The sequence below is a fragment of the Arthrobotrys flagrans genome (assembly GCF_004000055.1).
Source record: "Arthrobotrys flagrans strain CBS H-5679 chromosome Unknown unitig_0, whole genome shotgun sequence".
In the NCBI taxonomy this organism is placed as follows: domain Eukaryota; kingdom Fungi; phylum Ascomycota; class Orbiliomycetes; order Orbiliales; family Orbiliaceae; genus Arthrobotrys; species Arthrobotrys flagrans.
The window spans coordinates 7,042,482-7,067,902 of NW_027137550.1; the positions used below are offsets into that span (position 1 = coordinate 7,042,482).

The window sequence follows — 25,421 nt, forward strand, 5'->3', positions numbered from 1 at the left end:
TATAACTGCAATTATATACCGAATCAACACTTTTGAATTCCTCAACGATACGAATTAACTCCATCAGAGTCAGTCTCGAATAATTGCCTAACTATATCTGAGTGAATCATGTGTATTCATGATTATGAATGAAGAAGAGACTACATTAGAACTAGTATTCTAATCTTCGTCTGAGTCGGAGTAATACTTCTGGCGCTTATCCCTTCCACAGGGATGGTATGCATTACTTTGCCAACTAACATAGTCACAAGGACATTGATTTACGCAAGAACACCCTCGCCGCCCTTGGGGTATAGTTGGGCTTCCGTTACCCTCAGTCGAAGAAGTGTTGGTGGAGGTCACGGTCGGCACGACCTGGGGCTCCTGTCTGACTACTCTGTGACCGCAGATGAATTGTACTATGCCTTGGCATATGGCTTGAAAGTTTTTCTCTCTTCTTGGATTAGTTAGTGGGAGGTTATCAGTGTTAGTGATTTCAGGCTCGATGCTTTTTGTAGTTTGGTTTTCCTAAACTTTTTGATATCGGAATGTTTGTTGTATAATATTTGCGAGTGATGGGGGGATAGTGCTCCGTTATATATACACGTGGTCACCCGTGTTTGCGATTTGTAAAAATATATGTCGCCGTTACGATGTTGAAAAATCTAGAGAGTGTTCTGGTCTGAATATTTCATGTTTTCATAGACACATTTGCATCGTAAGCTCGTATAGAATACAGGTAGGTAAGCTTGAGTCGTTAGTGCACAGGGGCAGTTACAGATATTCGAAATCATAGGGAAAGGAAACGAAAGAAACTCGTACTTGAGGTCGTCATAATGAGAACAGAAACAAAAATGTAGGAACTCGCTCAGAGAATGCTCGGGATATTTGCTAATTGGCAGAACGAACCTGGAGGTGCTAAACACAGGAGTAGGACTAGTCAAAGGGAAAATTTTTCTTTCAGGGTATTGGTTTGAGTTTTCCGTCTCTAAATCATTAGTTTCCCTTGAGGGTTCTTCTAAAATATCCGCAGGTAGACAGGTTCCACAACATGAAGCGGTATTCAGAAAATCTTTAAAGGAAAATCGTGAGTAATAAACTTTTGGAAAAGCAAACAGGAAGGATCATTTGCACGCTCGCTAGATGTCGCAAGATAGATGGCTGAGAAAGGAAGGATGTTGAAGCACCAGAAACGATAGAACAAAAGACATAACTCGCTAGGGTAAAAAGCGAAAATTAAATCGCTATGAACGAAAAAATAAACATTCGTAAACAGGTAGGGTTGTATGCAAAAAAAGCCTTCAAATCGTAAGGATATACAGGGTCTGGGGGCCCGGGAGGATTTTCGCCCTGGTGGTGACGACAGTAGTGTGTACGTTGATGATACGAGTATCCGGGTATGTACCTAGGACTTTTAGGAACAAATGGCGTCCCTGGAGCTCTGACGGAAGCTCTTTTGGCGGAAATTAAGGCCGCCATATTTGTTGTACCAGACGTATTCGAGGTCACCAATGAGGAATCGTTGGTAGCCAACGGCACCCCAGGCTAGTCTGCGGGATACTTTGGCAGGATTTGCTTCAGAGGAGGCTAGCTTGAAGAACTCCAAGACTGCGTCGGGGCCTTTAGAGATATGATATCCAATAACATCTATGGGAAGATAGTTAGCACTATTCTCGGAGGGAAAGGGTGTAAAAATTGCTCAGCTAACCAGAGAGGTATTCTTCGTCGTTGTCATTACCAGGTTCGAAGAATTCTTGGTGGCGGCACCGTCGACAGATTTCAATCACCAATCCCACAAGGAAAGAATAAACCTTTCCGATCTCGCAGACATCTCTAGCAGAATATCTCGACAAGAACCTAACCTCCCAGTATTGTTGCTTGACCTCTTCAGGATCAAACACACAACGAGTAGCAAAACGAGGAACCCCAGCGGTAAAGGCCCAAATTCGGTAGAGTGATTGTCGGAATGTAGCCCTTTCTGTGGCTGAGAGTTTGTATCCAGATCCATGAAGACGTTGTTCAAAGAGTGTTTCGAGTTCTGCGGCAACCATATCGTTGACAAGAAGCTTTTGGATTCGTTCCTCTAGGCCTTCTGGACCCTTGTCTCGAACACGAAGAGATTTGTTATTCCCTTCCCGGTCAGATAAAAGTGTCAACGGAGCCGTTGGATCATCCAATTCGTCCAGTTCATTGGTGGGGGCAGCTAAAGATGCCATAGACGCTGCGGCAAGAGCATCCTCAAGTGGGGTGAATTGGCGTTTGGCAATTGAAGTGTAGATATAGTCCTTGTTGAGCATGAACACCTGCATGGCTTTACCGCTATGGGACGAAACCTGGAGTAAAGTCCGGAGTGCGTGAAAAGAAGTGGCATTGGCCAGGATATCAAGAATAGTCTCGACGGGAAGATTCGAAATCGAATTCGCCTGAGCAGAACTTTGTTTCCGGTGGCCGATTTGATGGTTGAGAACAGTGGCTGTAGACATTTTCTTCTTCTTTTCTCTTCAACAATATATCTGTATATGTTTATTATATTGTTGGTTATACAATTTGATAGAACGAGAGTATGATACTAAGGAATTGAAAACCTGAGGTGTGCTGGAGTGATAACGAGGGCGGTCAGTTGATATAATTTGTGTTGACGAGCAATTATGCAACAAGGAAAAATAATTTTGTTAGGAGATTGTATTGAAAATGCTCAAATGGCAACGAACGCATGGTGTAGAAAAAGAGAAAGAAGAAAGATGTCACGCTGCTTTTAAAGATTATGCTGCAGCATGATGTAGGGATCGGCTTGTCCGGAAATAGAACCTGGTGTTTCTCATCGCAGTATCAAAACGGGCAATGGGAAAGACTGAATGAATGAACTCGAGCTTGAAGGCATGCATGCGAGTCTGAGGTGCTTCCTGCTTGCCAACCGGATATGACCTAGATGCATCACCAGCCCCCGCCGTCACTAACTACTCTGCGGGCCATTCGGTACTTTGCTTTTACTCTTTTGCTAAACGGGTTCGAAGCCCGAGGGCATGGTTCCTCGTACTTCCATGTTCATGTAACGTGATTGCTATAGAACGGGACAGGAATCAAAACAAATAAAATCAGGTCCGGAGCCAACAGTGAATAGCTTTCGCCGGATCTAGCTGTAGATAGATATCCTGAAGCAGGGTTGGAAGAGGTCACTGGATGTCATTGGACCCAGCTCTAACCCCCTCAACCACCTCTGCTCATCAAGCAATATCACAATATTACATTACCACATAATATCATCTCAAGAGATGAGAAGAGAGAAGACCAGACGAAAGAAACTGAAAAGAACCCCACAATCTGGTCTGACAACACATACTTACATTAGCTCTCCAGGATTAGCTGCCCTTGTCGCAGACGAGATGGTGTCGTGGTGTCCACACAGCCAATTGTCGGCCAATTCGCCAGATGTTCGATGCAATGGCTTCCCATGTGCCAAATATGCACAGGCACAGCTCCATGTACCCCTCATGGAACCTCTATAGAACATAGATCTCAATGTAATTGTGTCCCGCCACTTACTCCTTGGCCACCCTCACGCCCCTCACGGACCACTCACAGCCTGTCCTTGAAATATCTGGTCCCTTCTTGTTAGCCGTTCAAAATCCCCGTCCCTGAATTGTGACAGATGTTCCTTTCGGGGTGGAAGTCTGGGAACGAATCGGTTGACCTTGACTGCGAATCCAAAGCCCATGCATTGGTCCTCAGGCGACGGATTCGCTTCCTGCCAAAAATAAACGGATCCATGTTACGAACGCGCGATTAAAAAGTCGATGGCTGGGCTACTTTTTATCAAACAACCAGCATCTTGGACATCACGTCTTTGTCGTCGTTGTTCTTTATTGAATAAAGAAAGAATAAGAAAAACATCTACATCCTGGCTAGAAAGTCCGCAAGCCTTTTCTTTTTCCGGGGCATGCAGCTTCATCGAACCCCTCTATCCTAGAAGGAATGAAGATACGCAGCGGTGCGGGCCAATGAGAAGCTTGAACCGGCCTTTTCTTCATATGCAGCGAAGCTGCATCCGAAAAACCTTTTCACAACCTTTCATCAGCCCTCTTTCTGTTCCCGCAAAGAAAAGCTTACACTTCCTCTTTTAGTTGGATTCGATATTCATTTCTTGACGTTTTCGTGACAGAGACTGGTAGGGGGAGCTCGTCGATACATCGATGTTAGAGACAGATACTTCTTACTACATTTCAGCTTTCAGTTTGCAAAATGTTATACAAATCCAGACCTTTAAAGTTAGCGTCGTCAGAAAACCCAATCAACCTCGGAAAAACCAACCCACTACGTAATTGCCCAGGTAAAGAACCAGCTGGAATGCTAAAGCCTTTGGTAAGCTAGCAAGCCATCAGCCTTGTATGAATTTCTCCGATACCACGATTCACAACATCTGTACGCGATCGAACAATGTTCCGGTCATGGTTGCAACTAATGTTTCTGCTGAAACATCATCTACGCAATTGCCAAGGAATCACGCCCATTCGTTCATCGAGGACACAGAAACCAATGAACCAATCTCGTCGATGTCTTGTAGAAGTATTATATCCGAAACGTCTCAATTGCGAAGGAAACTTTTAGCCTGTCCGGATTTGAAGCTTCTTGCTTTATCTGTGTAGCTGTGCGTTTAAATTGCAATATTGGGGGGGTTTGAGCTTCGAAGCTTCATAAGCGCTGTGCTCGGGAAGGAGAGGAAGATCCTCAACCTCCCACAACGCCTAAAATCCAACGAAGTACCAATTGCCCCCACAACTTTTTTCAAACAAGAGTGTTTCGCCGATATTAACACTCTTCCAACTTTTTTTTTTTTTTTTTCGACTTTTCTGCTAGTCAAGAGTGTTTCTATAACTGTCTCACCAGGCCTTCCTCCAATATACGAAGATTGATTGGCCGAGAGACAGAGCCTCTAATTTGCACACTATGTAAATAAATTCCTTTGCCAAGATTTGTCATATCATATTCGTATGCTCTAAAGACATCAAGTAATCGATCGAAACCATCCATTCCATCCCAAGTAACACTGGGGGGGATAGCACATGATGAACCGAGGTAAACTCATCCTGACTCAACTAAATCTCAATCGGCGTAGTCTGTAGACACCATGGCCTGAGCTAGCACATGGCTCTCTGTATTCCTGGGAGACGAACAATGCATGATCACATATTGCATATGGTCATGGCTATGGTGATAGGCTATGTAACCGAAGCGAGGGAAGGTCTAAGACATGGTAGACAAAACGCCACACTGAACGTTTGGAACGATTGGCTAGCGGGCGCTCGGGCAAATATTCGAACTGTTGGGTTTTATCAGAGTGCCTACATTTCTGTGGTAGTCCGGCATATGATTATACGATGCTAGACATAGAGACGGGCCTGGAATCATTAATGAAGAATTGCAGGATCAATCTCATTAAAGGGCCCAAAGTGGCCTAAGTTCCCTCGTTTCGCTATCGGTTATGCATATGCAGGTGATGTGATAGGTGGCTTGGTTTCTCGGAGTTTATGATATATTAACTGGTGTTTTATCATCGCTATCCGCAGGCTTGGTGCTGTGGGATATCTCAAGGGCGGGATAAACGGGGGCATCTCGATTCGATTTGTATACCAAACTGTCGGGTCCAGACAAGCTCCCATGTCAGCGATTGTGGTCGGAACTCTTTCAGGCTAATATTTATCGAGTGTGAATTGCCATACAGATTGCAACTTCACCTGAATATTTGAATGCATTATTGTTCCCTTCTAGCTTCTACGAAATATATGATATTTGCCTTTACGAAGTCCTGGCCTGGAACACTTTTCCAGGACGTCCTGGGACTATTCTTTGTCAGGACCAAATAATTTATTTTGGTATATCTCTGGACGGATTGTGTTCGATATCATGATTGACATGCTATCATATTCGGTTTGCTTTCGATCAGAGGCTTTGCCCTACAAGTGAATAGAGTATCACGTAACGAAGAGTCTCATTAGGAGTATATGCACGCCCGGACGCCCAAGTCGAACAATGTAGGAGTTCAATGTGTAGGAGTATAGAAACAATAACCGGCTGAAACGACAAAACTTTGCTTCGGCGAAGCTAGGAATACCAAAGATTAGCCAATCCGCTGCGTAAGAGCCCCTATCGACAAGGCCTTGGAACCAAGTTTGGGTTGGAAGTAGAATTTTTATCTATCGCCTGACTTCGCTTGGGCCATTAGATCGATACTGAGACGTCACTAGTTACCAATAATTCGGCAAACTCTTCACCATCTTGTAGAAATATGCGAGTCTAGAGCATCCGACCCCATGTAGAACTTCATCGAGCGGTAGGAAATCCGCCTAGCCGGGTATATTTGTTTCCGGCATAATTCGAGAGTACTCGAGTCCCAGACGATGAGCAACATTTAAGGCCAAAGAGCTCACGAAATTTGACTCACTTCTTACTATCCATCTATCTATTTTACGTCTGTGCGGATACTCTGACTGGAATATTTCCGAGACCATGTTTCAATATCATACGACCTGATTAATTAAACATCCTACGATTAATGAGAATTCATCTTTGGGAATCTTTTGGTATGGTCTCATGCTATCACGAGGGTATGTATGGCCAATATGCAGCCACAAGGTGTTTTAAATATTATATCGTAGGATTCAATCATGGCATGCCTAACATATGATATCTTCATGTTGTATCCCAAAAATGCATTGTTAGGATATAGTATCGACAGAGCATGTCGAAGTATTTCCTACAGGGGCATTAGAAACGGAGATAGGGAAGTTTTTGGGAGTCTTAATTATATTTATTTGGTCATAAAAGGGATTTGGATAATGACGTTGCGATCCAACCGTCCACTTAGTCCTTGAGACTTGAGTCCTTGCCCACAGGATACGACATCGGTTCTCGGCAGATGGGCCCTCACTATCAGGTGTTGATAGATATCCTTGATACTTGTTAAGTATGGAAATTTATTGATTTGAGCACCCCGGACCTTATTTTCTTCTTGTATGCTTTGTTTCATTACTTTTAGCCTGTGGTATGGTATTGCACAGCAGTCAGTTTCGAAACTTATCTTCATTATTAGTACGTAGTTTAAATTTTGAGTTTACATAGTACTATGGAAGCAACATATGGGTTCACAATGAAAAAAAAAAAAGAGAAAAGGGTAGTCATGATATGATCATTAAGGGGCAGTAAGGGATAAAGTCGGCACACCTGGTTATACCGTATTTCGAAATACTTCTGGTAGACGTTACGTAACTTCTGAATCGAATCCTGTACCCTCTATCTATAGAGGCTTAGGAAGGTTGTGTTGGTGTGTTGGTGCGTGTGCACGTGTTTTGGTGGTTTGGTTCGTGTAACAACTGTATCGACATCCCCGTCGACGTCGACGTTACACACATCGAATCCCACGTCCGATTACGCATTACGCACTACGCAGCATCCGACGCGATTACGCACACTGTCAGTCCCCTACGTCGACAGCTCGAAAATTTTCGCAACGACAATGGACCAAGCACCAATTTTTGGTGGCGACGAAACCATTGCCTTGGTTGGTGGGAAGACTTGTCGCGTCCTTTCGCTCAACCTACCGTCCCTGGAGACCTTTTCTGATGGCTTCCCAACAAACATTCGAGATCCACAGAAGTCTCTCAAGCCTGGCGAAAAGATAGAATGGTATATCCGAGATGACACGGCTGCTGTCAACGTCTATCGAGCCAAGCTTGGTGATTTAATTGCTGAGGAATTTGGGTTCAAGGGAACTGGTATGCACATAATATATATATGACGTCGCGTCGATGCCAGTAGTGATACTCGAGATGCATCGATTGTAATGGGTCAATTAATTAACTTGAGGTTTAATTTTCAGAGGACTGGATGCTACGAGATCTCCCCTCTGGATATGCTATCTTCACATCTCAGAAGGGCACGGTTAACGACAAGGGAAATCTTGTCATTGAACGCCAGGATTCGTATCTCTACGGCCACCAGTCCGGGTCTAGATATCGTTCACCACGAGAGTTCTTCCCGCATGTGGTTGGGCTTATCCGTCAGAACGAGGGTTCTCTAAGGTATGGATTGACGTCTGGGTACGAGACTAGTATGGATATAGCATCATTTTGGTGTTCTAGTTTTTATATACACTCTGGCGGCCTCACATGCTCAGCGCTCGGTTGGAGACCGGGTGTGTCTGGCAGTTTTATGGATCCAACCAGCCCACCCGGTATCCATGCACGACATAATAATCTGTACACAAAATCATTTTTATGACTAACACCTCCATCTCGTCTTCCCAGTGGTCTCCCAAAAAACATCAAACTCCCACACGACATCCTCTACGCGTGCACCTGCCAACACTGCATGAAGAAGACCAGACGATTCTCCCAATCGACGACATCGCGTCCTGAACAAACTATGTCGAAGAAGAGATTGATAGCCGTCATGGCCAACTCTCAATACGCCCTCTCCGAGAGGAACCAAGATCTCAATGACGGGGCCTGGAGGTTCCGTCGAGGAGAATTGGTTTGGGTTTTCGAGCCCCCTCGAAAACCTACCGGGTCTGCAGAGCTCGATGAGCTCCTCAAGCTTTCGGATCCCTCCGATCCCGAAGGCACCTTCGGTGCCGGAGGGAGGTGGATCGTTGGCTACGTCGTTGGTTCTTCGACAGCTCTTGTCTTGGGGTCGTCTAAACCCATGACCATTGACGACTATGCCAAAGCCTTTACGGATGATGAGCCCGAGGGTACCCATTATCGTATCCAGAAATGTGGCAGCGATAACTACGTCAAGGACTATAACTTAAGGTATGTCCTTCCATGGGTCAAGACCCCGGTCCAAGATGATTTTCGCGGGATTGTCATCGACCGGGTGTCGTTGAGAGCTGCCTCAAACGCCACCAAATCGGTGTTCCAAGTGGCTCACAAAAACATTCCACCAGTGCCCCAACCGGTAAGTAGCTCTCATTCTTCTTGGTTAATTGGTTTGATTGTTATCATCATACTAAACTTGAAATAACAGGGGAAGCTCACCTATCAGCTAGAGGGTGTTTTCTTTGGCCCAGAGAAAGTTTGGCTTGGGGATGTCATTCGCATCCAAAAGAAGAACCCACCACCACCAGGCCTCTCTGTCTGGGACCCAGCCTCTTATGGCCTTATGGTCGTCCGTTCGCTTGCTCTCTGTGTAAGTCACACCGAAGGCGAAGAGGAGAATTCTGGAAAGTTCATCACCCTCTACTTTTGGGGTGATTTCCTCTCCACCTGTCCTCCTCGTCCCGTCGAACCGGCCCCCTTCCAGATCCCAATTTATCTGGAAAAGGCAGGGAACGATTATGGGAAATGGGTTGCCTGCGCCAATGCCGAGGGCAAAACGATGGAAGGCGTTGTCAATACGCTTGTGGTTCTAAGCCGATACTACGACCCAAGAATAATGCAACTCATCGACAGCACCCATCTGACCGTCGATTCTGTTGTCAGAATCGAAGGCGTTATGAACGATCGTGCCCTGTCGTGTGGGTTCACCCTTCTCAACGGCGAGAACCTCCGTCCTCCTATTACTAGACATGGAAACACGACGGCTCGCAACCCAGGGACTTCTGTTATAGGTACTTCTGGTCCAGAGGAAGAACCAGAACCTCGAGGCCCCGGCGACAGTCAAAAGCGACCAAAACTCGGCTGAGTTGCTGCTTCGTTCCATACCCGAAGTACTACCTTCTGTTTGTCTACACCGTTTACAACCTTTTTCCTTTCTGAAAATCGTCATCCTTTCCATCACGCTTTTTATGAATGCCACGATACCCCATCCTGCATAGCTTGCATCCGATTACATTCTACCGCAAGGGATCTTTTTTTCTGTTTTCATGGCGTTAAGGACTTCATATCTGTTTTTCTTTTGATGCTCTTTTGTATCGTTATGAGAGGGAGTGATTTCGTTACACTCCGAGTCGTTATGGTGCCGTTGGCGTTCCTTTTACCGACTACTCAGACTTCTACCCCCTCTGCCGGCGCACATGTACATACATAACTTCTTTAGCAACGATCATTTCTGATTAAAACGTCCATTTGTACCAAGTCAGCGTAAATTCAGTAACCATCGCCTTGTTCGTTCATGGTGGTTTGGTTTAGTGTGTGCATATGTGGTAAATCTTGAGTTCCCTGACTATTAATACCATTAATCATTACATGAAAATACCCTAATACTAGCCAATATCCACAAAGCCGTATACCCAAAGTTAAAAGTACCAAAGAAAAAAAAAAAACATAGAGCGTATTCTTCACAAGTAATCGTTATAAGAAAAGGAGGGCCTGGACGCTGTGAAATCCATCCACGGAAAGAAAAGAACAAGAAAAAGGTATCTACAAGAAACCCCCATCGACAATCGATTGCTTACTCCGTTGTCTTCCCCTCGATTCCTCCTCTTCTGCTACTCTGTCCCACCCAAATAGTATACCCTTCTCCGACAGCTCTTCCCTTGACAGGAGGTATATACCATCCCTTCCCGCCAACTTCATCCCACACACTCAGATCCTTTCTTCTAATATCAAACCCAACCGTCAGACTCTCACCTGGGCCAACACCTACTTTCTCAAACCCTCTGAGCTGTCTAATGGGTGTGTATACCCCTACTCCGTCTGGGAATGTAACGTAAAGTTGGGGTACTGTCTTCCCTGGCTTCTTCCCGATATTCTTGACGTCGATGTCGACGTGGAATAGGACATCGTAGAGAGCTGGGTGGCCGCCTTCGCCTCCGCCGCCCGGTGGTGGGTTGGGACGTGGTTCTGCGTTCCATCCTTCTGGGTATGGGTATTCGGTTTCGTTCCCGGATCTTAACAGGGCTTCGACGGATGAGGCTTGGCTACGGGTTAACCATGGGTAATGATAGTTTCGTAGTTGATTAAACCCTTCTGGGAATGTAACTTCTTGAGGGGTGGGGACTTCGGTATCCATTCTTGGAACGGGGATTCTGTCCGGCGGGGGAGGGAGTTCTGATGATATATTTCCTTGGTAAACTTTTTGAACTGTGAGGTTGCCGTATTCGAATTCGGTGTAGCTGAGTCCGAAGCCGAATTCAAAACGTGGTTCGATACCATTTGCGTCGAAGTAGCGGTAGTCGATGTCGAGTCCATCTGCGAAATTGTCTTGTGGAATAGGGCCGTTTGGTTCGCGGAGGATATCACCATAGGGGCCATAGTCTGCGAGGGATTTGCCGATGGTGTAAGGCAGATGACCGGATGGTGGGACGTCGCCCCACAGGACATTGACGAGTGATGAGCCGGATTCGGAGGCAGGGAGGTGAGCCATTAAAACTGCTGTGACATTTGGGTTATCGATCCACTCTTCCATGACGACGGCGCCGACGCTGTGGATTACGACGACCGTGTCGTTGCATTTTGCGGCGACAGCTTTGATTAAATCGTCGCCGCCGTGCCAGAGGTTGAGATCGTTTCGGTCGCCCAAGTGCCCTTCTGAGGAAATGTATGCTTCTCCAGAGTCTGAGGACACGAAGACAAAGCACTTGGCCCCAGGGGTCTCCGCAAGTCTTGAGGCTCGGCCGAGGTCTCGATCGTCGAGTGAGTATTCAACCAATGGCTTCTTCCCTCGTCGGCCTAATAAGCGTGCCTGAATGGCTTCAAGCGGTGTAATCTGGTAGCCGTAGTCAACCGATCCGGAACCCCAGCCTTGTCCTAGGGTTCCTTGATTGCACCCACGATCGATACACCCATTCGGTCCGTTCGGGCTTGGTCCAGCGTCTGATCCAAAAATCATAATTGCCCTAGGAAGCTTCTCATCATTCAACGGGAGCGCGGAGTTGTTGAAGTTCTTCAAAAGAACAATCCCTTCAGCTGCAATCTCTTGTGTGATAACCGAGTGGTTCTGCCGGACGTCCACAAAGTCATTGACGACGTCCACAGGCCCCGAAAATGTTCCTTGGTAAACAAATCCATCACGTAGCTTTGTCCAGCTGGAGAAAGAGACCTCGGGGAAATCTTTGTGCTGGCCCATCTTAATCCATGTCGCCACAATTCTCAATGCCATGTCGTCTAGTCGCTCAATCGGAAGCGTTTTATTGACCACCGACTCAGTAAGGAAGCTGCCCCAGTATGTTTCACCGTCCAAAAAGGATTTGGCATCGCCAGGCATGCTCATGTCCATACCTGCCAAAGCGCTTGCGACTCCACTGTGATGTGCTAACCAATCGCTCATTACAAATCCTTGAAACCCAAGTTCGTCCTTCAATACGCCATTGAGCAAGTAGCTGTTTTGGCAGGCGTAGGAATTATTAACTTGGTTGTAAGAACACATGATCGCACCGACGCCTGCATGGACCGCCTCTGCAAATGGCCAGAGGTATAGCTCGTGCAGCGTCCTGTCTCCGATATTTGAACTGAGCGCTTCGGTAACATTCGGCCATCCCTGTCCGTGTGCTTCGGGGACTTGTCGAAATCTCTCCTGTTCGTTTCCAATGTAATGTTTTGCGGTCGCGATGACGCCTTCGCTTTGTATCGCATCGATCGTAATACCTGCTGCGATACCTTGTAGATAAGGATCGGAACCAAAACCTTCCCAGTTTCTGCCGCCGACGGGGAATCGTCCGAGAGGTCCTATGCAGGGTCCTAATATCACATTGACGCCCTTTGCGCGGGCTTCGGCGCCGAGTGCTTTGCCACGGGCGTACATGTGATATTTCGACCAGGTAGCTGCAACAGTGACGCCGGCTGGGAAGGCGGTGATGTCGTCTGCGAAACGGATACCGGCCGGCCCATCTTGGAGGCAAAGACTGCCGATACGTTTTGTCGACCCGGTGTTACCTACACAAGGACCCTATTTCGGAAGTTATCAGTATGCGACTGTTGATCAAATGCCACGTCTTAAAAGAATAGCATACCATGCTCCACCCCACTCCTGTTGTCAAATTGACTTTCTCAGGGACTTCCATATCCCTCACCAACTTCGCGGCCTCTTCGTAGGCATCCTGCCAGGATGACACCCATCCTCCTCTCGGCGACGGATAATACGGCCGACTCCTTACTACGATCTCATTATTTCCTCCCTTCGATTGACCCTTCGTCAAACCAATGGCCAATCCCAATATCAGCCCAATAAGCAACATGATTAAAATCGCTACCAGCACAAGATTCCTCCGGCGCCGTGTAAATCTTGTAAATAAACTAGCCTTCTCGTCGTGTCCTAGCGCTTCTGATTCTCTTTTTTCACCTCCAACTTCACCACCTGTCGCTGCTGCTTGATTCGTTGATCCAACGGTCCCCAAACCACCCCCGGTAACGCCACCACCGATAGAACGTTCACTTTGAGGCGTAACAGAATTCGCGCCCGTCCTCAGCGGCGGGACTAAATCGATCTCACCAGGTGGGATTTCAACCGCCCGTTGGGGAGGTGGAAGTCTATTTCCTCCCTGGCCGAGAAGCTGGTCGGATGAAGCGTTGTAGACTGTACCCTCGGGTGAGAGGCCTACAGCAGTGGTAGAGAGCGCGGTGTTCGACGAGGAGTCGACGTCTGTGTGGAAAAATGGACGGCGGGCGTGGGGTGGTTCGAGGTATTCGTGGCGGTACGCGGAAGACATTTAATTCATTATTCTTTTTAGCGGGCGACTCTGAGTGTCTCTGCTGTCTGGCCGGCCCCGGGCAGTGATGAGGGTGGGTTTTGAGCGGACAGAGGAGTCAATAAAAGAAGAATTTGTTTATATGCGGTGGAGTATTATTAGTGAGAAGTGCAGTGTATGCTGGAGATTATGTTTTTCTATGAAAGAGGTATTAAATATATGTGCGATCGAGAGAAAAACTAAAAAAGAGTAATTATAGATGAAGAAGAGCGTGTCGAATGTCTACAAGAATAGCAGCAGTATAAATGCCATGGTTATGATATAATCAGCGAATATAACGTCGATGGATCCCTGATATAGAAACGATTAACCGGGCTCGCGACCAGAAAAGAAGTTTTTGCGACTTCCCCGCCGCGTGGAGAGAAATTTATGTCGATGAACAGATAAATGAAGCGAAGGCGACCATGACTACAATGACCGCGAACCAATGGAAAAGACCGAAGAAGCCCACTGGCCGGAGGATTCGAAAGTCGAGGCTGTCGAATGGCGATTGGGCGAACGAGGTCAGAATTGCCTGAATAGGAGATGCGTACATAAACATCGCTTTTGGCCGCCGCTTGGCAACCACAAAAACAACACTGTCTATGTCATAGCGTTATGATATCATACCTCGATGTAAGAGGTTAATCTGAAGATGCAAGGGGACTACGAGATTCTACGGGGAAATAGATTGGTTGAAGGTTCTTATTGCTTGCGGTTGGCAGAACTAATATACATTTTTGATTCCTCCAGATAAAAAAAACCCCTTAGCATTTTTTAAAAAAAAACAGAATTCGAATTATTGATGAGAAAAAGTCGTAACGGATTGCAATTGGATAGTGTGTATTCGGATCTAAGTTAGCCCAACGATCTTTTCACCGGCAGGCAACTTGACCTCATACTCCAATGGCAACTTGCAGCTTCTTCCTTTCTCCAACTTAACAGTATACGTGATCTCTCCATTCCCAGCAGTTTTCATAACAGCAGAGGCAGTGCCCCATTTGCTATCCAGATTAGCACTGCCGGGAGCGCCGGTTCTAACGGGGTCTCCACTATCACGAAGACCCTTGGGGTTAACAACATTAACCCTGAGGCGCTCATCTTCGGAGATTGGGATCTGATCGAGGACCGTGAGGGTCAATTGTTGTGACTTCGCATTGTGGATGAAGATTGAGCGTTTGTACAATGTGACGTTCTCTTTAGAAATGAACCCCTGGGATGAAGAAACGAGTGTAGGTTTGGCATAGGAGACATGAACTCCGGTGTCTACACCCAGCGAGAGACTGATGACATCGTCAGGAGGACAATGTGGAATGGTGGTTTGTCCCAAAAAGGTGCCATCGACAGTGAGCCCTGCGACACCACGGAGGAAGGTGTGCTTGGAAGTGTTCTTGAAGCGAGCCTTAAGGAAGGCGGCAGAACGAAGTTTGGCAACTGCGACAGAGGTAAAAGTGACAGATGGCAGATCGATAGTGCTGATGACCTGGCGACGAACGAGAGGACTGGATTTGATGGTCTTGAGGCCAGAGATGTCATATGTGGTGGTCATTCCGTAGGACTCATAGCTGCTAGATTCAGCGATAAGCATCGAGGTACGGGATGGTGCAAGAGTGGAAGCGCCGTCATCGCCATCATCTGTATTTTCCTCAGGCTTTTCATTCACTGGTCCGCTTGGAGGTGCATCCGTAGGTGGAGGTGGAGGAGCTGCGCCGCCGCCACCGAACAATGAATTTCCAGTTGCATGAGGTAAGCTAAAGCTCGATTGTGCTGGTTGCCCAAAGCCACCCGCAGCCTGCCCGAAGCCAGGTGCTACTTGTTGAACTGCACCAAATCCACCGAAAGGGTTAGTGGTGCCTTGAGCAGGGAGGTCGCCCAGAGTGGATGCTGCTGGAATGTTATTGTTGTTTGAAGCACCGAACAACCCACCGCCAGTGGGGGCTTGATTTTGCCCGAAGGCGCCGAATCCCTTGTTGTTCAACGGCTGTCCAAACAGGCCACCTGCTTTTGCCGCCGGCTGTTGATTCATTTGCTGCTGTTGGACAATTTGGGCCTGGGCCTGAACAATATTTGCCTGTTGTTGCAATTGCTGTTGTTGTTGCTTCTAGTTGGTGGGTTAGTACCCGTTTTATTCGGAAATGAATGATTCAATGTTTCACTTACGTTGTTACCAAAGAAAACACCTCTCTTAGCAAGGGCCTGTTGCTCTTTGATAGAATATAGTCCGGCAGTGTTATCAGAATCCGCAGAAAAGCGAGCGAATCCTTTCTGAAGTGACAGTGTCCAAGGTGTCATGACAGGGACGACTTCTCTCAAACCACCGAATGTCTGAGCGGAGGATGAGAAAGTGATCTTTGCATCTCGCCAGGCCTCATATGTCTTGTTCTCGAAATGAGAACGGTAGACAAGTTGCCCAGTGTTGGAGATACTGTCGAGACGCAAGTCGTAGCGTGGGTACCACTTAGCGTTATAGACGACTGCGACAGTTAGCGATATATTGACGCATGAGGAGAATGGTGTATGTACTTACGGTATTTGAGGGTGAGGCTAGCTTCAGTTTTTGAGTTGGTCTCGACCATAACCTTGACGCGATAACTATTCCCAGGGCGAAGACGCTTCTCTGCCTCCTTCTGTTCTCTTTTCTCTCGCTTCTCCTCACTCTTCTTCGCGTTAGCCTTGGCCTTATCCCTCCCAGCTTTAAGTTTAGCAGCTGTTGGCCCCTTCAACTTCTTAGCTCTCTCCTTCTGTTTAGCAATCAAAGCCTTCTCGAGCTTCTCAAGCGTAGCTTGGGCAGTTTTATGCTGCTTGTACAAGATCTTGCGTGATTCTTGGTACGCGTCTAAGAACTGGGTCATGGTCTCCGGAGCAGCTACTTCAGCTGTAATCGTGTTACCATATTTCTCCAATGCTCCAAGTTGGACTTCAGCATTCCTCAACTCTTCAGCGGCATCTTGACCAGCAGCACGAATTTCCTTGATGTCTTTATCGATCTGTCGGATTTCAGCAAAGGCAGGGTCTTCCTCCGGGTCAAGGTCAGACTCGGACTCGGATTCCGAATCTTCTGATTCTGAAGAGTCATCTGGAAGACGGGCCTGGAAACGCTGGCCGAAGAGACCTTGCCCAGGGGGTCTAGAAAACCAGGCTGTCTCAACGACCATATCGGTAATGATGGCATCACCTTTACCCTCGACTTTGATCGAGTGTTCTTGACAATATCCGGTCAGATCCTTAATCGTGACCTCGTTGACACCAGGCTGTTTTTTTTCACAGATTATACATGTCAGCTTCTCTTCTCTAATTTTTGGTTTCCAGAAAATACCAACATATTTCACGAACTTCAACAAAAGGAGGGAGGTTAAACGGAATACCTTAGAAGAGGTTGGAAGAAATACTTACTTTCAATTGGACATTTTCAATCTCACGAGAGATCTGCGCTTGGTCAGGGTAGAGAACTACGGAGTTCGCAGGGAGGTCTTTAATGCTGAAGGTGAGTTTGTGGGGGTCTTCGAAGGTACCAGTGGCACCGCCGCTGGCTGTATCGATTTCCTTGCCTTTACCCATGGTTTCTCTGGTGATGTGGAGGGTTAGGACGGAAAGGGAAGAAGAATATAGGATATTGAGTGGACAAAGAAGGCGATTTATGTAGGTTAAAAGGGAAGAAGTTGGAGTGTTTTGGTTGGAATTGAGTGATTGTGGATTGATCTAGGCGTAGGACTTTAGGTGACGTTGATGGGAGTACAGCACGACACAGCACTCAGATATCAATATTGCGAATACGAATTCCAATAAAGTATAGAGTCAAAAAATCCGTTCACGGCGAAGATTATCAAGAACTAGACCAAAATCACGAAGTCCACAATCAAAGGTAAAGGGAGATATTTTGCACTTTTTGTTTGTTCAACTGCACGTTGTAATATAATGTTTGGATGCAAGTTAGAATGCAAAGGCGCAGCTGAAGAAACAGAGAAAGGCGGACGTACGAGTTTAAAAGCTTAGTCAGGATCCAGTTACATCCCAAAAGGATCCAGATCACGTGGGTAACAATGTTAGGGTCATTTCGATAGAACAGGCTTGGTAAGGCTTGGCAAAGGTATTTGACTTTTAGAAGCTAGATATGTCTGATATCTAGAGGGCCTATTTTTCGTGGGTCACTTTCAAAGCTATCCCCCGGCCCCGATTCGTCGTAAACCGAATTCCAAGAATTCCGACACGAGGACTTCTGCAACCCGGCTAGAGGCCACAAAGTTGAATATGAAAGCTTAGAGTGCTAACTTATTTACCTAGGTAGTTAAAAATTCTAAATCTGAAGGCCTATAATAGAGCATCTGTTGGTAAAAGTCTCGGAATTCGAATCAACTAACTCCAATAGTGACGCAAGTGTTGACGTTGAGGCTCCAGCTAGGGCGTTACGGCGTATAAAAATTTATTTATTTATATTGCCAGAACGAGCCTATTGGACTACCAATATCTTAGTCTCAAGGGCAAACTAAAATTTCATCCAATAGATCCCATATCATTCAGGCAGGCATTTGATTGTGATTCTAGAACGGGATCTAGTAATGAACTTACGAATATTATGACCTTTGAGATTCTATCTATAGATCTCAAGACGAGCAGAATTGCCCCGCTGGACAAAGAGTGGCCTGAATGTTGACACTTGCCCCTATACCATGTCTGCCAATGTAGCCTTTACTTCATTACTCAAAAAAAAAAGCCTAGATTGGTACCCAAGCAGTATTCAGGCTTAAGCTTAGTGTAGTCTCATGAAAAGAGTTGGCATTGTGGTATTTTATAGCCGACCATCAGTCTACATGCAGTCCTGTTCAAAAACACCATCTAGAAACCTATTTTATAACCAGAGCATTCTAAATCTACGGAAACTTCATCCTTCATACTTCATAATGTTCCCGGTTGAGCGGTTTTCGCTGTTATGCAAACAAATACCGATGCCTCGGCCCAGACGTTTTTTCAAAGCAAACCCACGATAAGCTGACCCAATGTAGCACGTTGTGATCTGGGACGCTGGGCCCGAATTCCCCGGCACCTTTTCATATCGATATCACAGCTTCAAGCTTCATACCTCTCTCATCGACTCTACATTGTCGTCTAATATCGATATTCCGAGTCCTCAAATCTAAAATTCTTCGGGGATTAATTAGAATTCGAACCGGATCGAGATGCCGACCGTGTTCCCACCCCCGCCACTGCTGAAGCGGGTCCGATTCTTCCTCAGCCTCCTGTGGATGAACAACTTCGTCCGCTTCTACCTCTTCGTCCGGTACATCATCACCTTTTTTCACCCTGCGATATCAATAGCTAACCTGATAGTTTCTAGTCGTCTCTATCGCGTCGGTTATTACAAAGACCCTCCAAGTTTCACATTGACCATCCCTCAACACAAGCTTCCCTCCTACTGGGTTCCGTCCACCGTCGAAGTCTACCTTCCGAAGTCTTATCCAACTTCTACATCTTCTTCTACGATTCCGACTTCCTCTTCGAAACGATATCCTCTGTTTTTTACTATCCACGGTGGCGGGTTCAATGTTGGACATCCAGTCCTAGACTCTGAATTCAACCGCTACATCTCCGACGCCGCGTCCTGTATCGTTATTGCTCTAGCATACCGTAAAACACCATACAGTCGCTGGCCGGTTCAAGTCCGTGACCTTACAGTACTTGTCGTTGAGGTACTAAAAGATGAGCGGATATCCCATATCTACGATCCTTCTAAAGTCGCTATTGGTGGCTTCAGTGCTGGTGGGAACCTTTCAACAGCGGTGTCAATCCAACCAGAGCTTAAGAACAAGATCCAAACGATTGTCCCAGTCTATCCGGTACTTGATTTTACCGTGACTACTCAAGAGAAGCTCGCACTTCGTCCCAAAAATGCGCCACCAGATGTCCTCCGCAAGATGGGGGATTTCTTTAGTTTTGGCTACGTTCCCCTGGGCACCGACCGAGAAAATCCAAGCTTAAGTCCGTTATTCGCCAAAGCCGAGGACTTGCCGGAGAATATCTATTTGGTAGGATGCGAATACGACATGTTGAACATTGATTCTAAGAGATTCTATGAAAAGTTCGGGAAAGTTAAGAAGAATATGGTATTTGATGAGGTTAAGGATGTCAGGCATGGTTTTACGCATCAAAGCGTGGAGAGAATGGATTCAAAGGTGAATGTTAAGCTCAGCAAGATTACATTTGAGCTCTATGACAGACTCGCGGTGTGGTTGACGGCTGTTTGGGAAAATGAAAAGAAGGAGGTGGAAGCCTCAATCGGGGAGAGAGGAGATGGGGAATTAGGAGACGATATCGTTATCCTGTAGGGTTTAAGCATTTTGCTTCCTACCTAGGTATCTATAGAACCCTTGATATCTAGAGGTCTAGACAATCGGATGCTAGGATTGTGTGACGCGTATGTTATTATTATTACTATTATTATTATAATTATTATTATTTCGGAAACATATGAACCCGTGAGTAAGGAAGCTACATGGGAGATTTTGGACGGCTCTAGAACTTCGCAGCCGTGTATGCTCGCACAAAGTCGGCCCGGGAAACTACAGGCTCTAAGGGCGGGATAAGCTCGTGTGACTGAATATGCTATAAAACTGGGGATGGCGGGCGAATTACGTTTCCGATTCGTATCGTTCACATCCATGCAAGCTAGTGGGCCTATTTCAAGCTTTGATACCTAGCAGTCTAGCTTGATTAAATGAACCTCGGCTCATCGTTTTGGCTCACAATATAACGTAAAGTGGGTTACAGATAAATACCGTCATCATCATGCATACGATACATGTCCCTGAGTCGGAGACTTTGAAGCTCCGACTTGTGGAATCCAGTGGAATCGCTGGAAAAAAGTTGGGCGCATATGCGCACTTACCAGATCTGGCTGGCGGATGCGTGAATCCGGGAAGAATGCTGTTTGTGGATTCGTAGATTTTGTATGATGGCAGTGCCATGTGGATACTTCTTGTTCAAAATTTTTAAATTTTTTTTCTTGGACTGGCCTTGTGAGCTCTGGCTGGCGCAGAAATAAATTTGCTCCCGACTGGATTTAAAGAGGCTGGATTTCTTTCCTCTCCTTGTCCTTCTTTTCTTTCTAGATTCTCTTGAAGCTTTCTGGAATGGAACTTGGTCTGATATTGCTCATTTAATCGATCTGTGCTCTGTTGTATTTTGAGGAGCTTCCTCGATTTCGGTGTTGACTTCGGATTACTGGAATTCCAGACCTAAGTGCGGAAATTAATGCTTGGATTCGGGCTGCGGGTGGACATAGTTTATTATCTCACTTGATATTATACATCTCTCACAACTAATTAACCAATTTAAACCGTTCTCTCCACAAGCAATCGATCTCCTCCCTCAGACCTCGGTCTGTCTACATATTATTGAATTTACAACATTGATTATTAACAAAAATGGCCTCTCTTCTCTCTCGTCTCAGCCCAGTTCCCTATTTCCCTTCTTACAAAGGTCCCTACGAAGTCGGCACTATCGATCTCGAAATACCTGTTTCGCAGTTCGTCGACGAAGGACTATCTCCGCCATGTCCAAGCCACTCCGACATTCCGACAATTCAATTCCGAATCTTTTATCCAGCTGCATTGAAAGGTGAAGCTTCCGGTATCCAGGGCGCTAATTGGGTCCCGTCACCAAGGAAGGAGTATGTAGCTGCGTATGCTAGGTTTGCGGGTGCCAGTGAGTTTTTGGCAAATGTTCTTTCGTAAGTTTGTCTCTATTGAATATTTCTGACGTATTCTGTTCATGAATATGGATGAATATGTCTTCATTTTGTTTAATGACATTAACAAATGCTTTTTAGCTACATACCCCGTCACCTCTACTATATTAAAATCCCTGCCTACTCGAACCACAGCCTTCTAGGATTCCCTTCAAAGTTTCCTGTCGTAATCTTCTCCCACGGATTGGGTGGTACAAGAAATACGTACTCTTACATCACAGCCTCCCTCGCTGCTCACGGCTGCGTCGTATTCTGCCCTGAACATAGAGATGGAAGTGCACCTGCCACATTCATTCGAGAACCGAAAAGGAAATCTGGTCTGGCCGAAGTTCAGAAAAACACCAAAAATGAAAACCCCAAAATTGAGGTCGACGGCATACCGCAAACACCGAGTTCTAGTGGATCGGATTGTGAAGAAGGGTCTGCCTTGAACAGCCCACAGGATGAAAAGGAAAAGAAGCAAACGGATGGCAGTAGTGAGAGTAAGGACGAGAAAAATAAGAAGGATAAAACCCATACATCCAAAGGAAAGGGTGTCACTCGTCGAAGGATAGATTACATCTCCCAAGCGCATGAAATTTCACCGCTCACAGCTGCGGCCAGGAATAAACAACTTGAAACTCGCTTATGGGAACTTGGGGCTCTCTGCGCTGTTGTCCAAGAGCTCGAAAAGGGATGGAGAGATGATAATATCGATGAAGATCTATATCTCACTAGTGCTAATAAAGCTAGTGATATCTCACGTCTACTAAAGATGTTTGAGGGAAGATTAGATATTGCTTCTCCTGGAAGCATAACTTGGACTGGGCATTCATTTGGCGCCGCAACGACAACCCAATTTGTGAAGAGTTGTTGGTACGCTCCGTTATTCAAACAGAATGGCGATCTAAAGGAACCGCTATACGTTCCTTCTGAATATTTACTCCGACATTTCCATCCAGACGGAACGATCGGGAAATCATCAAAGGCACCTGGAACGGTTCTATTGGATACTTGGTGTTTGCCGCTGTTGGGAGATAGGACGAGGGTTATGTGGAAACTACCTATCCCAGGGCCTACGATTGGTATCTTTAGTCAGCAGTTTTTCAAGTGGAAGGAGAATTTGAGGGGATTCAGGTAAGTATTCACGCTGCCGATTGGTCTACTCAAGGACGTAATTAACATATTGGGCATAGACACGTTATGAACCGTAAAGGCGGGGCCTTTGAAAGTGAATGGTTTAAAGAAGCTCGGGAGGAAGAAGGCCAAGCTCCTACCATTGCCATTCCTGCGAAAATCGAAGCTACGAAGGACGAAGTTCTACCGCAGGTTCATAAACTACGCAGGACTTCCGGTCTAGACGTCACACCTCAGTTACCCACAGGTTTCCGCCAGGGCGATGAAGATAAACTAAACGAAGGAGAATCAACAAAAACGGCTATATCGGAGCTGGAAGAAGATGCAGAAGCCCTATCCCTTAAAAGAACACAGAGCAGAAAATCACAGCTATCGATTCCAGGACAACCAGAGAGGAGATTTTATTACGTGGTCCAGTCAGCACATATGTCACAAAGTGACTTTGGGATATTGTTCCCTAAGAGTACAAAATACTTGTTGGGTGTGGACGATTCGGAGGCTGTGTTGGATTTGAATGTTAGGGCTTTGACGGAGTTTTTGAGGGAGAGTGGGAAGAATGTTGCTGGGTATGGGGAGGAGGGACGAGACGGGGAGATTTTTGGAGATGGGGTGGTTAAGGGGTGGGAGTTGGTGGATTTGGAGCTGGGAGATGAGGGTTTGAAAAAAGTTGAAGGGTTAAAGAAAGTTGAGGAAATAGTTGCGGAAACAAAAAGGAAGAGTGAAGAGGCTAGGGCGGAATCGAGGGAGGGTGGTGCGAGGCTTTGAGTTTTTGATATTCCGGATTTCGGTTTTTTGATCCATACTACTAGCTGCTACCGGATAGAGGGAGGCATAGTTTCGGCGCATTTGATTCTGCATTATATTTAGATGGGAGGATATTACGAGGTAACTTAGAATCTAGGCTCTTGAAGCGGATACGATAAGATACGTATTATTCGAGACTATGTAAATTAGAACATAGATCGACGATGAGCTCATGAACCTGAAAGTCTTCCCATTGACAATTACTAGGTAATTTCGTATCCTATTGGTATTTTGTGCTCGCTGCACGCGGTGGTCGATACATTCACGGTTTGCTGAACCGATATATCGTGCAGATACCAAGTCGAGTACCATCGATTGCAGTGCACTGTCCTCCCCAGAAACCTTTCAATAACGATGCATGGCAACAAGTGTCTTTTCCATAGAAACGTTTGATTAGATGGTACACCAGCCCTAGCAATAAATATATCTTTCCGCGATATGGGAATAAATTCTCGCTCAAAGATGGCCATGAACTACATGCTCGTCTGTACACCAGTAAACCTCGAACATCTCATTACAGAGCGTAACAGTCAGCCTATCCTTGCGACTCACGATTTCTTCAGCGAACTCTCGCGTGAGTGGGAAAAGACGGATCATAGATCTATTTAAATACTCTAAACAGACTGAATATATAGACTAACAAGAGTTCAGGGCACCAAATCACCAAATCAACTATAGAAGGCTGCAGTAGGTGGTCGACGTAAACGTACGCCATGGGGATACTGGGTTTAACATTTTAAATTAGTTGAGAAGCATTTACGTCGCCATGGCCCCGAGGAAGATTTATGGCAATATCTACTAACGTCGCAAAGAATGGCGGAGCTACTATCGGTTTACGAATATACCGTGCTTAACACGTTTATAACAGACTATTTGAAGAATTTTACATTGAGGGGCATGGCGACTCGGAAAAGCTACCCGACGAAGAAAGCGCTATGGGCTGATGAAGTTTTGTCGTGGTATCTGAGGAGTTGGTGGTACGCAATGGTTAGGTTTCGGAATGTGGTGACGACGACTGATGTTGAGGATTATCTTAATAAGACTACGTGGCTCCACGGGGAGGAGAAGTTTGATAATATCCCACGAACACTAGCGGATAAGTGGGGGTGGTGTGATATAATACTCCTGGAGGATGGGGATTTTACGAACGTGAACTTCGTGAGGTTTACAGTAGCTATGGGGGCATGAGCGAACTTCGTGCTGGCTAGCGACACGAAACCAGGGCATGATATTTGTATGTTTAGCTAGTTACGCGGAGCTTTGGGTTAAGTTGGTGCAAATGAGGGAGTGGAAGTGGGAGAAGAGGTTGGTAAGACATATGATTGATATGGTGTTAAGTGTACCTCTTCTTTTGGTGAACATTTTAGGCACGCAGCGTCGTCGCGATACGAAGTATACTAGGTACGAAGTACCTGAGCATGAGCAGAGAGCTCACGATCCTGGCTTCCGTTTGAGCCGCGCTGACTCTACTCCACATAGCCTGCTATGATTGATGTTACACGACGCAGTACTCTACCAATTACGGGAAAGGGGTAAGATAGTCGTATCTAATGCATGTCAATAGAGCTCTCCATAGATCCTGTCTGGCTCCTTCCATTTTATAAGATTGTGATTGGGTCCTATGTTGTGGATGTGGTGTTTTTGAGCGCGTGGCTTAGTCAGAAGTGGCTCAGCACGTGACTAGGGATCTTTCTCCCTCTCCGCCGTGCTGTTTGCGACCTGATCCTTCCACCATCACTCTCCTACCTATAAATACCCATCGCCGCCTCGCCTCGTTCTCTTCGCTCCCGCCATACAAAGCAAGCCGCCGACGGCCTCCGCGCTGAGCAAAGGAAACCACTAGTTCCCGGCCAGAAATCGTCTACGCTTGAAAGGACCAAGCTTCGTGAGAAGCAATTGAAATTTATTGCTAGCAATAAAACAAACCAAATACATAATTGACTTTGTTGTGACGTTCACTAAAAAGAACGGATTACATAACCCAGAGCCGAGGGAGACAGAGAGATAGAGAGAGAAGCTATCATCCTAGCTTCATAACGGAAAACAGCTGGAAGTTGCAACTGCGCTCGTCAGCAAATTTGAAGAATTTCTTGTTAAGAGATATTACATAGTATTGTCGCTGCTGTGAAGTTGCTACTTCCTTTCTCTTTCCATCAATCTATCGAATATAAGCAAGCCATC

The 25,421-nt window shown here is 46.1% G+C and overlaps 7 protein-coding genes across 7 annotated transcripts; 4 read left to right on the forward strand and 3 right to left on the reverse strand.

Annotated features, from left to right (window-relative positions):
• Window positions 1–1,393: 1,393 nt before the first annotated feature.
• DFL_005082 (uncharacterized protein) lies at window positions 1,394–2,462 on the reverse strand (the record flags this gene model as incomplete). Its single annotated transcript, XM_067634287.1, has 2 exons — window positions 1,394–1,626; window positions 1,688–2,462. The coding sequence occupies 2 exons, from the start codon at window positions 2,460–2,462 to the stop codon at window positions 1,394–1,396; spliced, it is 1,008 nt and encodes a 335-aa protein (XP_067492370.1).
• Window positions 2,463–7,489: 5,027 nt separating this feature from the next.
• Window positions 7,490–9,657, forward strand: DFL_005083 (uncharacterized protein; the record flags this gene model as incomplete). The annotated part of the gene is made up of 4 exons (XM_067634288.1): window positions 7,490–7,748; window positions 7,853–8,054; window positions 8,280–8,931; window positions 9,001–9,657. 4 exons carry the CDS (start codon window positions 7,490–7,492, stop codon window positions 9,655–9,657), a joined length of 1,770 nt encoding a protein of 589 aa, XP_067492371.1.
• Window positions 9,658–10,365: 708 nt separating this feature from the next.
• Window positions 10,366–13,561, reverse strand: DFL_005084 (uncharacterized protein; the record flags this gene model as incomplete). Its single annotated transcript, XM_067634289.1, has 2 exons — window positions 10,366–12,801; window positions 12,866–13,561. The coding sequence occupies 2 exons, from the start codon at window positions 13,559–13,561 to the stop codon at window positions 10,366–10,368; spliced, it is 3,132 nt and encodes a 1,043-aa protein (XP_067492372.1).
• Window positions 13,562–14,432: 871 nt separating this feature from the next.
• On the reverse strand, window positions 14,433–17,137 carry DFL_005085 (uncharacterized protein; the record flags this gene model as incomplete). The annotated part of the gene is made up of 4 exons (XM_067634290.1): window positions 14,433–15,680; window positions 15,740–16,053; window positions 16,107–16,830; window positions 16,973–17,137. 4 exons carry the CDS (start codon window positions 17,135–17,137, stop codon window positions 14,433–14,435), a joined length of 2,451 nt encoding a protein of 816 aa, XP_067492373.1.
• Window positions 17,138–18,753: 1,616 nt separating this feature from the next.
• DFL_005086 (uncharacterized protein) lies at window positions 18,754–19,899 on the forward strand (the record flags this gene model as incomplete). Its single annotated transcript, XM_067634291.1, has 2 exons — window positions 18,754–18,854; window positions 18,912–19,899. 2 exons carry the CDS (start codon window positions 18,754–18,756, stop codon window positions 19,897–19,899), a joined length of 1,089 nt encoding a protein of 362 aa, XP_067492374.1.
• A 1,098-nt stretch (window positions 19,900–20,997) lies between these two features.
• Window positions 20,998–23,201, forward strand: DFL_005087 (uncharacterized protein; the record flags this gene model as incomplete). The annotated part of the gene is made up of 3 exons (XM_067634292.1): window positions 20,998–21,302; window positions 21,402–22,436; window positions 22,496–23,201. 3 exons carry the CDS (start codon window positions 20,998–21,000, stop codon window positions 23,199–23,201), a joined length of 2,046 nt encoding a protein of 681 aa, XP_067492375.1.
• A 501-nt stretch (window positions 23,202–23,702) lies between these two features.
• DFL_005088 (uncharacterized protein) lies at window positions 23,703–24,428 on the forward strand (the record flags this gene model as incomplete). The annotated part of the gene is made up of 3 exons (XM_067634293.1): window positions 23,703–23,814; window positions 23,892–23,927; window positions 23,986–24,428. The coding sequence occupies 3 exons, from the start codon at window positions 23,703–23,705 to the stop codon at window positions 24,426–24,428; spliced, it is 591 nt and encodes a 196-aa protein (XP_067492376.1).
• Between the last annotated feature and the right edge of the window lie 993 nt (window positions 24,429–25,421).